The 12,691-nt window shown below is 39.3% G+C and overlaps 1 protein-coding gene across 1 annotated transcript in view; it reads left to right on the top strand.

Annotated features, from left to right (window-relative positions):
• acss2 (acyl-CoA synthetase short chain family member 2) overlaps positions 1–10,499 on the top strand; it is a 32,810-nt gene extending 22,311 nt beyond the window's left edge. The window contains exons 14-19 of the mRNA XM_062052464.1: positions 755–835; positions 912–1,020; positions 1,105–1,173; positions 8,940–9,116; positions 9,867–9,941; positions 10,001–10,499. Of these exons, the coding sequence (XP_061908448.1) occupies positions 755–835; positions 912–1,020; positions 1,105–1,173; positions 8,940–9,116; positions 9,867–9,941; positions 10,001–10,128 (639 nt within the window). The 3' untranslated portion in view covers positions 10,129–10,499. The remainder of the gene's footprint in view (positions 1–754; positions 836–911; positions 1,021–1,104; positions 1,174–8,939; positions 9,117–9,866; positions 9,942–10,000) is intronic.
• Positions 10,500–12,691: the final 2,192 nt, after the last annotated feature.

Here is a 12,691-nt window from a genome sequence, read left to right as displayed (position 1 = left end):
ATAGTTACATTACTGTTACTTTGTCACTACATTATAGTTACATTACTGTTACTTGGTCACTATATTTTAGTTACATTACTCTTACTGGGTTGCTGTTACTACGCCACTATATTAGTTACATTGCTGTTACTACGCCACTATATTAGTTACATTGCTGTTACTACGCCACTATATTAGTTACATTGCTGTTACTATGTGACTATATTAGTTACATTGCTGTTACTACGTCACTATATTAGTTACATTGCTGTTACTACGTCACTATATTAGTTACATTGCTGTTACTATGTCACTATATTAGTTACATTACTGTTACTATGTCACTATATTATAGTTACATTGCTGTTACTACGTCACTATATTAGTTACATTGCTGTTACTATGTCACTATATTATAGTTACATTACTGTTACTTTGTCACTATATTATAGTTACATTACTGTTACTGGGTCACTATATTATATTTACATTACTGTTACTATATCACTATATGTTAGTTACATTACTGTTACTTTGTCACTATATTATAGTTACATTACTGTTACTGGGTTGCTGTTACTACGTCACTATATTATATTTACATTACTGTTACTATATCACTATATGTTAGTTACATTACTGTTACTTTGTCACTATATTATAGTTACATTACTGTTACTGGGTTGCTGTTACTACGTCACTATATTAGTTACATTGCTGTTACTAGGTTCTTGTTACAACTTTACCGCCCTGACATCTTTTTGTCCGTTTCCAGACGTTTCCATTCTTCGGGGTGGTGCCCGCCATCCTGAACGAGTCTGGCGAGGAGCTGGAGGGTCCGAGCGAAGGTTACCTGGTCAGAGGCCTCGACAGGAAGTGCTTCTCTGCAGCCCAGCGACACACCTTGACCTTTGCCCTCCTCTCCAAAACAGGTGTTCAAGCAGCCGTGGCCCGGCGTGATGAGGACGGTGTACGGGAACCACGGAAGGTTCCAGAGCACCTACTTCAAGAAGTTCCCGGGTTACTACGTGACCGGAGATGGTGAGAGGACACGCCCCCAGCTCTCAGAGGACACGCCCCCAGCTCTTCAAGCATCATAATGCTGACTTTGTTGTCATTCTGCAGGCTGCCGCAGGGACAAGGACGGATATTACTGGATCACTGGGAGGATCGACGACATGCTCAACGTCTCAGGTGAGAGAGAGCGGCTGCTACACACCTGTGAACTTGTCACCTGCTGGAAATGCTAAATAACAACTAAACCTTTTCAACTTATATTCAATTTAATCAATCAATCAATCAATGTTTATTTATATAGCCCTAAATCACAAGTGTCTCAAAGGGCTGCACAAGCCACAACCACATCCTCGGTACAGAGCCCACATACGGGCAAGGAAAAACTCACCCCAGTGGGACGTCAATGTGAATGACTATGAGAAACCTTGGAGAGGACCGCATATGTGGGTAACCCCCCACCCCCTCCTAAATATAAATAAATATATTATTTTTTTTTATTGTGAGTAAAATGTCAACATTTGTAGGATACAGTATAATTTACACAATTTATAAAATTATACAAAAAATAAACTGAATACAAAACTATTGATGATTTATTTATTTATATATTTATTTATTTACATTCTAATAAATCAATGATTACTTTGTTCGTTGTACAAATCATTGTATCAAAAATAGTACGTTAAAAATATTTATTTTCATATTGTGCATATTTCTAATTGTGTAATACATACAACTAATATACATACCAATAACAATATAAAAACAATAAAATAAACATTTGATATTTTACGTATACAAACAATTTAAAGTATTTAAAGTACGTACTGCAGTAAAGTAAATAAAGTAAAAAAGTAAAGTAAAAAAATACATTAATATGAAAAAAATGACTGGCATGTATTTTGTATTGTGTTTCAAACTTCAATGTTTTTATATATACTTATAACAAGTAATACATTAAAAATGAAATATTGACATCTTTTTCTTTTATGTAATATGTAAGTAAAAAAAAATCTGTATTTTTTTCTAATTGCGTAATACAGTAATATGTACACCTAATATGCACCTAATATACACCTAATATACACCTATATACACGTAATATGTACACCTAATATACACCTAATATGTACACCTAATATACATAACAATAACCGTAGAATAAATATTAGATATTTTTTGTATAGAAACTATTAAAAAAAAAAAATCTAATTACAGTAATATATTCACCTAATATACAAAACAATATAAAAACAGTAGAATAAATATGAGATATTATGTATATGAACAAAAAAAGTTTTAAATTTGTAATTACAGTAATATATACACCTAATATACAAAACAATAGCAATATAAAAATGGTAGAATAAATATGAGATGTTTTATGTATATAAACAATATTTAAAAAATGTGTAATTGCGTATTGCAGTACAGTAGTACTACAGTGAAGTATAGAAATTATACATGTACATTATGTAAAAACAAATATGAGGAAAATAATTGGTATGTATTTTATATTTCGATTTGTTTGTAATTATGTAATACAGTAAAATATACTTACATGAATAAAAAATAAAATATTGATAATTTAATTATATTAAAAATGCAATATTTTTTTCTAAGTGTGTGATACAATAACATAAAAATATAATAGATTTTTTGTAGTAGGAAAATATCTATTTGTTATATTGAGTAAATAATTGTGTGATTGTATTGATATTCTCATAATATTCATACATTACAAAAGAAGTGTCATATTTGAATTTTTTTCCCCCTATCTTTGAGTCCTTAGTAAGGTGCTATAGTGAGTCAAATGATTGATAAATATTCATAATAATTTTGTATGATTGATAAATATTCATAATAATTTTGTATGATTGATACATATTCATAATTATGTCAAATTAATTATAAATATTCATAATGATTTCTATATATTCATAATTTCGTATGATTGATAAATATTCATAATGATGTTGTATGATTGATAAATATTCATAATGTCAAATGATTGATAAATATTCATAATAATGTCAAATGGTTAATAGATATTCATAATGATGTCAAATGATTGATAAATATTCATAATGATGTCAAATGATTGATAAATATTCATAATGATGTCAAATGGTTAATAAATATTCATAATGATGTCAAATGATTGATAAATATTCATAATGATGTCAAATGATTGATACATATTCATAATTATGTCAAATGGTTGATAAATATTCATAATGATATCAAATGATTGATAAATATTCATAATGATGTCAAATGGTTGATAAATATTCATAATGATAGCAAATGATTGATAAATATTCATAACAATGTCAAATGATTGATAAATATTAATGTCAAATGATTGATAAATATTCATAATGTCAAATGATTGATACATATTCATAATGATTTCAAAAGATTGATAAATATTCATATTGATGTCAAATGATTGATAAATATTCATAATAATGTCAAATGATTGATAAATATTCATAATGATTTCAAATGATTGATATATATTCATAATGATTTCAAATGATTGATAAATATTCATAATGATGTCAAATGATTGATAAATATTCATAATGTCAAATGATTAATAAATATTCATAATAATATGAAATGATTGATAAATATTCATAATAATGTTGTATGATTGATAAATATTCGTAATTTTGATTGATTGATTGATTGAGACTTTTATTAGTAGGTTGCACAGTGAAGTACATATTCCGTACAATTGACCACTAAATGGTAACACCCGAATAAGTTTTTCAACTTGTTTAAGTCGGGGTCCACTTAAATTGATTCATGATACAGATATATACTATCATATATACTATCATCATAATACAGTCATCACACAAGATAATCACATTGAATTATTTACATTATTTACAATCAGGAGTGTGGAGGGGGGGTGGGGTGGGGGGGGGGGGTATGGACATCAAGTAGTGGACATAGAGAGAGAGAGAGAGAGAGAGAGAGAGAGAGAGAGAGAGATCAGAAGGCATAAGAAAAAGAATCTGCATTTGATTGTTTACATTTGATTATTAGCAATCCGGGGAGGGTGTTAGTTTAGGGTTGTAGCTGCCTGGAGGTGAACTTTTATAGCGGTTTTGAAGGAGGATAGAGATGCCCTTTCTTTTATACCTGTTGGGAGCGCATTCCACATTGATGTGGCATAGAAAGAGAATGAGTTAAGACCTTTGTTAGTTCGGAATCTGGGTTTAACGTGGTTAGTGGAGCACCCCCTGGTGTTGTGGTTATGGCGGTCATTTACGTTAAGGAAGTAGTTTGACATGTACTTCGGTATCAGGGAGGTGTAGCGGATTTTATAGACTAGGCTCAGTGCAAGTTGTTTAACTCTGTCCTCCACCTTGAGCCAGCTCACTTTAGAGAAGTGGGTAGGAGTGAGGTGGGATCTGGGGTGGAGGTCTAGAAGTAACCTGACTAGCTTGTTCTGAGATGTTTGGAGTTTAGATTTGAGGGTTTTGGAGGTGCTAGGGTACCAGGAGGTGCATGCGTAATCGAAAAAGGGTTGAACGAGAGTTCCCGCCAGAATCCTCAAGGTGCTTTTGTTGACCAGAGAGGAAATTCTGTAGAGAAATCTCGTTCGTTGGTTAACCTTTTTGATTACCTTGGTTGCCATTTTATCACAGGAAAGGTTAGCCTCTAGAATGGAACCTAGGTAGGTGACCTCATCTTTCCTGGTGATGACACTGTCACCTACTTTTATGGTGAAGTGATTGACTCTCTTAAGTTTGATGTGGGACCCAAACAGGATGGATTCTGTTTTACCCAAGTGGATGGATAGCTTGTTGTCAGCGAGCCAGGTGCAAATTCTACAGAGCTCAGCACTGAGGATTTTCTCCACCTGTGACTTGTCCTTGCCGGATACCAGCAGGGCAGAGTCATCCGCAAACAAAAACAATTCACAGTCACATGCCGATGACATGTCGTTTATGTATATTAGGAACAGTAAAGGTCCCAATATACTGCCTTGGGGGACTCCACAGTTCACCGAGAGGGGGGGGGACACGGTGCCGTTCACCTCTACCACCTGCTCCCTCCCCTCCAAGTAAGACTGCATCCAGCTCCAAGAGGTTTTGTTAAATCCGATTGCTCTGAGCTTATCCAACAGTATAGCGTGGTTAACGGTGTCAAAGGCCTTCTGAAGGTCCAGCATGACCATGCCGCAGTATTTGCCCGCGTCCACCTCATGTTTGATGTGGTCGGTCAGATAGAGAAGGCATGTGTCAGTGGAGTGGTTAGTTCTGAAGCCGGATTGGAATTTGTACATGAGTTTATTAGTGGCAAGGTAACTATCGACCTGTTCATAAACTATTTTCTCCATTACTTTCGAAATGGAGCTGAGAATAGAAACAGGTCGGTAGTTGCCAGGTTCCAATTTGCTTCCTTTTTTAAAGAGGGGAGTTACTCTTGCTATCTTAAAATCTTTTGGTACTTGGCCTTGTGTAATTGATAGGTTTATTATGTGCGTGATGATCGGGGCAATGATGGAGGCAGAGTCCCTGAGGAATCTGGAGGGAATATTATCAAGACCGGTGGCCTTGTTAGGGTGGAGAGCGCTCAATTTTTTAAACACCTCATCAGCTGTGACCATTTCTAATTTGAAATCATTGTTGGATACTCCTAGCTTTCTGTAGAAGGCTTTAATGTGTTCTACACCAAAGCGACCAGAGTGGTGGGACAGCTTGTTGACAAGAGTTGCAGCTATGCTGGTGAAAAAGGCGTTAAGTCTGCTAGCTACCTCCATTTTGTCTGTAATGAGGGAGTCACCCTCCTTGATGCTGATGTTGGTGAGTCTTGTTTTAAGTTTCTGGCTGCAACCAGGAAGCTGGTTGTTGAGAATTTTCCAGAGCTCACGTGGCTTATTCGTGTTTTCCTCTATTTTGTCGTTAATGTAATTTTTTTTTAAGGATTTAGTCAGGTTGGTTGACTTATTTCTTAATTTATTGCATTGCTTTTTGAGAGTTGAAAGGAGTAATTTGAGGTTGATATTATTGGGTTGTTTATCTACTTCTGTTTTACATTTTTGGTATTCAGAGTATTTCCTGTCTCTGTCTTTTATGGCAGCTAATAGGTCCGGATTCATCCATGGTTCCGAGCGGGCTTTGATCCTGACTGTTTTCACGGGAGCCATGTCATTTAGTATCTTTAGGAACGCCGTTTTGAAGCGATCCCAAGCGACATCGACCTGGTTGCTCGCGAGCACAGGGGACCAGTCCCACTCATCTAATTTTAAATTGAAATTGTCATTGGAGTATTTTTTGAGTGATCTGGATTGGGCTGTTATGTGGCCATTGGCTTTAGGTTTAGCTATTTTACGGGTGCAGAAGGTTAGATAGTGGTCGCTAAGACCACAGATCATGACCCCACTATTTTTTATTTTAGGCCGGTCTGAAGTGAGAATGAGATCTATGGTTGATTGGGTGGAATCACACACCCTTGTGGGTAGCGCTATTAGCTGGGAAAGACCGTGGAGATTACAAAACTTGCTGAAGGATCTGAAGACAGGCGCATCTTTGCGTTGAATATCTGTGTTCAGATCCCCAGTTATAATTTTCTCCATGTTGTCTGTCCCCGCCAAGCATTCTTCCAAAGCCCCATAGAAATCACTCTGATTAGGGGGTCTATAAACAGTCCCTATTAGTACCGGCTTAGCATTTTTAAATTTGATTTCCGCCCACACAGATTCCAGGTTATTGTGGTTAAGATCAGTGCGAGTTATGTATTTAATATCTTGGTGAATATACATACAAACGCCCCCACCGTGTTTATTCCTATCCTTTCTGATAACCGAAAAGTTTTGTATTTCTATCTCTGAATCAGAAATACTTTGATCAAATTTGGTTTCAGAGAAACACAAGATTTTTACCTTCGTGTTGAGGAACATTTCTCTGATTTGGTCGAGTTTGGCTCCAGAGAGGCTGTTCACATTAAGGTGGATGATGTGTAGTCCACTGGAACCAAAAAGAGCATCGGAGTCCGCTGTGTTGTGGTACTGACCAGAAAAATTGTTGGTTATTATTGCTGTTGCAGTTGAAGAGCAAGGAGAGAGAGGAGAGAGAGGCATATTGATCGTCCTCCAGGTGAAGGGGGAGGGAGAGAAAGGGGGAGGGGAGGGAGAGGGAGGAGGAGGCCAGGTAGGGTTGCTGGGGGATGGGTTGGGTTTCCTTTTGGCGGGCTTTTTTGAAGACAAAGAGAAAGAGAATAACGAAAATGTTTGTGTAAAGGCGCCTCTAAATCCTGTGTATGGCGCGTCCTCGGCCGTCCGGGACCGGGGAGAGGTCGCGTGGACCCCCGCCATCTCGTGCAGTTCCCCGCAATCACCGATGTCTGGGTCGCCGTCCACCGCAGCCGCCGCGTCGTTCACCGCCGCTGAGTCGCTGCCTTCTCTGATGACTGGGTCGTCCTCCACCGCCGCCGCCGAGCCTCCGACCGTGTCGATGAACGGGGCGAAGTCCTCCGCCGAGCCGCCGACCGCAGGAGCACAGGTGAGCTTGAGCTGAGACGAGCCGGTAGCCGAGTTAGCTTCGATGGCGACGCTAGCAGTAGCATTGCTAGTCTTCGCCAGTCGGGACAACATTAACCGTGTTGTTGCAGGTCCAGGGTTGAGTTCAGTGTCTCCTGATAGTAGAAGTAATAGTAGTATTATTGACTTTCTGTCTATCCTTCCAGTCAGGGGCATGTTTCTTCTGCCTCGATGTGCAGACAAGCACGATGCTAACACGTTAGCTCCGAAGCCAAGGTGCTTCGCCGATATATTGTCGTGGAGATAAAAGTCACTGTGTATGTCCATTTCGCGTTCTCGACTCTCATTTTCAAGAGGGTAGAGTATCCGAGGAGGTTTAAAATATAAATCCGTAATCCACAGTAGAAAAAGGAGGAAGTGTGGGATAATCCGAGCAGTTGTTTGGATTCCCGATCGGGAGCGAAAGAGGGTGCGACCGCTCATCTCGGCGTCTCGGCCAAGTAATCTAATGTCTAATGATTGATAAATATTCATAATGATGTCTAATGATTGATAAATATTCATAATGTTGTCAAATGGTTGATAAATATTCATAATAATGTCAAATTAATAACAAATCTTATTAATGTCATATGATTGATAAATATTTATAATGATGTCGTATGATTGATAAATATTCATAATGATGTTAAATGATTGATAAATATTCATAATATTAAATGGTTGATAAATATTCATAATGATTTCAAATGATTGATAAATATTCATGTCAAATGATTGATACATTTTCATAATAATGTCAAATGATTGATAAATATTCATAATAATGTTGTATGATTGATAAATATTCATAAATGGTAAATGGGTGATACTTGTATAGCGCTTTTCTACCTTCTTTTTAAGGAACTCAAAGCGCTTTGACACTATTTCCACATTCACCCATTCACACACACACATTCACGCACTGATGGCGGGAGCTGCCATGCAAGGCGCTAACCAGCAGCCATCAGGAGCAAGGGTGAAGTGTCTTGCTCAAGGACACAACGGACGTGACGAGGATGGTAGAAGGTGGGGATTGAACCAGTAACCCTCAGATTGCTGGCACGGCCACTCTCCCAACTTCGCCACGCCGTCCCCGTATATGATGTCTAATGATTTATAAATATTCATAATAATGTCATATGATTGATAAATATTCATAATAATGTCAAATTAATGATACATTTTCTTAATGTCATATAATTGATATATATTCATAATGTCAAATTAATTATAAATATTCATAATGTCAAATGGTTGATAAATATTCATATTGATGTCAAATGGTTGATAAATATTCATAATAATGAATATGACAAATGGTCACTGAAGCTTTATTGAGGGCCACAGTTTGACCCAGGAACTGACCATTCCTCTTCACCCGTGTGTTCCCGCGGTGCAGGTCACCTGCTGAGCACGGCGGAGGTGGAGTCGGCGCTGGTGGAGCACGAGGCGGTGGCGGAGGCGGCGGTGGTGGGCCGGCCACACCCCGTGAAGGGAGAGAGTCTGTACTGCTTCGTCACGCTAGGTGTTGGACGCACCTTCAACCGCACGCTGGAGGCACAGCTCAGGAAACAAGGTGCTGACATTTACCTGTCAAGTAGTAAGATGGTCATGTGACCAGTAAACGAGGTGCTAACATTTACCTGTCAAGTAGTAAGATGGTCATGTGACCAGGAAACGAGGAGCTGACATTTACCTGTCAAGTAGTAAGATGGTCATGTGACCAGGAAACGAGGAGCTGACATTTACCTGTCAAGTAGTAAGATGGTCATGTGACCAGTAAACAAGGTGCTAACATTTACCTGTCAGGTAGTAAGATGGTCATGTGACCAGTAAACGAGGTGCTAACATTTACCTGTCAAGTAGTAAGATGGTCATGTGACCAGGAAACGAGGAGCTGACATTTACCTGTCAAGTAGTAAGATGGTCATGTGACCAGGAAACGAGGAGCTGACATTTACCTGTCAAGTAGTAAGATGGTCATGTGACCAGTAAACAAGGTGCTAACATTTACCTGTCAGGTAGTAAGATGGTCATGTGACCAGTAAACAAGGTGCTGACATTTACCTGTCAAGTAGTAAGATGGTCATGTGACCAGGAAACGAGGAGCTGACATTTACCTGTCAAGTAGTAAGATGGTCATGTGACCAGTAAACAAGGTGCTAACATTTACCTGTCAGGTAGTAAGATGGTCATGTGACCAGGAAACGAGGAGCTGACATTTACCTGTCAAGTAGTAAGTTGGTCATGTGACCAGGAAACAAGGTGCTGACATTTACCTGTCAAGTAGTAAGATGGTCATGTGACCAAGTCAACATGTCCGCAGTGAGGGAGAAGATCGGCGCCATCGCCACACCAGACTACATCCAGGACGCGCCAGGACTCCCCAAGACCAGATCAGGTAGGACTGCTTGGACCTTGACTCTCTGACCAGGCAGTGACGCTCTGGCGCCCCCTCAGGCAAGATCATGCGGCGCGTGCTACGCAAGATTGCACGTGGCGACAAAGACCTGGGCGACATCTCCACCTTGGCTGACTCCTCTGTGGTGGAGCAACTCTTCCTCAACCGATGTCACCCTGCCCTCTGACCTGGACACACCCAGGACCAGGACCAGACCCAGGACACCCTGGTCAGGACTCGGGACATCATCATCTAACATTATGAGCAAGAATAAATAAAATAATAATATTGCATCTAAATAATAAAATATAATAATGTTGGTGTGTGAGCGACAGTTTCCTATTTCCACTTCCTGTTAATTACATGTTAATTACACACTTTCCTCAGTTTTACATCTGTCTGTTTTGGGAACATCATTTGTTGAAACTCTACTTCCTGTCTGCTATTTTCAACTTATTACTATTTGGTTTTTCAAACTGGAGGAAAAAACAAAACATTGAGGTTTTTGAATAAAAGACCAAGAATGGAGATGTTTTTTTTAACCAAATAAAAAATGAAATGAAATGAAAGTTGTTGGTAAGTTATATTAAACATTTTTTTCCCGCCTCTATCTGCAGTAGAGATTTTTTAAGGAAGTGGCCTAGGTCAGAAATCTGTATGGTCCAGGGTTCTAAAACCCTGGAAGGGGGGTTATGTGGTGGAATTTCTGACCTTTGTACCATGTTTTGTGTCTTTCGTGGTCCGGAAAGAGAACGAGGTCGAAAAGCATTAAGGAGGACACGACAGTAGTGGAATGTTCTCTTTTTTCTATTCTGTACCATTGGAGGAGCATTTGTGGGTTAGAGTTGAACGTGTGGTCGGCCTCACCATTGTACAAGAATCTTTAGTTGATTTAAAATGTTACTTAGAAATACATGAAGTGGTACGTATAATCTTTGAATTAGGAGTATTACTAGGACTATTAATGCTGTGATTTTAAACGTCATATGCAGAATTGGACCAAGCAGGAGGGTAACGACAAGGCTGGTGATACGGAGCAAGGAAACAACTCTTTAATTTACAGATCGCTGAAGATAAAATGTCAAAAGAACCGAGAGGTCAAAAATCAGCTAAAGTATATTCAACCTGTTTTGAGCTCCAGCAGGTGGAGGAAAGAATCCTCAACAAACGTGAAACCAGACAGTCAGACTCGGGTGGTGGACGCGGTGCTCCAAGGTCAGTCCAGAGTGGAAACTGTTTTGCATGCGGGTGACTGGTCATGTGACTGTCCCAACTTCTCTAAACAAGACAAGCTCCGATTTGCAGCCAAAACATCATACAGGCGTGGCAAAGGACGACCAGCGGGAGATACAGACAGGCCCCCTGCTGGACATAAGTGTCAACGGACAATGTTATCAGTTCATGATTGACACACTCATTTTTGAATGAGGGTGTTCAAAAGAAACTGTGTGCTTCCTTTTTGAAGGTCGAAGGCTTCGCTGTGATCACCAGAATGATACCTGTCACCAAACAACTTCCGGTTCAGATTGCTGGACACTCATTGAAGCGTCCCTTCGTGGTCGACCTGCACACACCTCGCCTGCTTGGTAATGACCTGCTTTACGAACTGAACCCTGACATTCAATATCGCACAGAAGGAACCTTCCTGGTGTGACCTGACAGCATAACCATCAAGCTGCAACAACATCCACTGGGTACGCCTCCTCCCAGGAACGAATGAAGGACAAGGACTGCTCCAACTGTCCTATCAGTGAAAGCCCTGGCTGACTGAGCTGCGTCCGTGTGTACCGCCACCCGACCCGCCAAAATGTATGATCACCAGTTAGACGACTCATACTAGAAGCCCCTTTGACTCCTATATATGTTGGAACTCAAGGTGTGGCCGCTCATGTTGACCTATCCTTACAACAACTAGCATGGTATAAGATGGACACAATTGCTGTCCCACATTGTTCCCTTGCCCTCTGTCCCGCCTACGAAACCAAAGACTTAGGTCGAATGATGAAACAGAGCGTAGCTGCCGCTTATTGAACCGACACACAAATACCACATTTTCAATTGTTTGGGTTGTCTGTTAAACACATAGCTATGGGCTGCACTTTGGACACTCCTGCTGTAGGCTACGAGGAGCTAGCAACTACACAACAGCTGAGCTAAAACAACACATTTAAGCATATCAAATAATTATAGTTGCTTATAACATACACAAAGTCGCCAAGACAGAAGTCTGATAGAAAGTATTCAGTAACAAACGTGTCCGCATCATTCAACTTTCTACAACAGGAACCATACTTAATGAATTATTGTGGCCACAATAATTTGCTAGGTGTTGAAAAATATCAAAGTACTATTGCAAAAGCATCCGCCATAAGGTTAGTATTTTTCTGATATTTGTGTCAATATATATATATAAGCATATTTTGTGGCTTTCACCATATTGAATAATATGCATAAAATGTAGGGTCAATATCGCTAAGGGGTTCCCTACCCTAATGTCACCCTCCAGTGGTCCACAGAAAAAGGCTTTCATTGACCTCAAGCATGACCTGTCCTCCGCCTCTGCTCTTGCTGCGCTTGACTATCAGCTGCATTTTCTTTTTCTTGGATGTTTCTGAAAATGCTAATACTACGAACACTGTCCCTTTTTCAGGGACAGAGGGGGGAGGAGCTGAATTGGATCGTGACGAGTTGAGCGTGTCAGGTTTTTATTTTAATTGATATGATCAATCCGGTACAAGGGAAAAGGTACT

This window comes from Entelurus aequoreus, linkage group LG07, assembly GCF_033978785.1.
Source record: "Entelurus aequoreus isolate RoL-2023_Sb linkage group LG07, RoL_Eaeq_v1.1, whole genome shotgun sequence".
Lineage (NCBI taxonomy): Eukaryota > Metazoa > Chordata > Actinopteri > Syngnathiformes > Syngnathidae > Entelurus > Entelurus aequoreus.
Note: the sequence above shows the minus strand (reverse complement) of the source record. Positions and strands in the feature narration are given on the sequence as shown.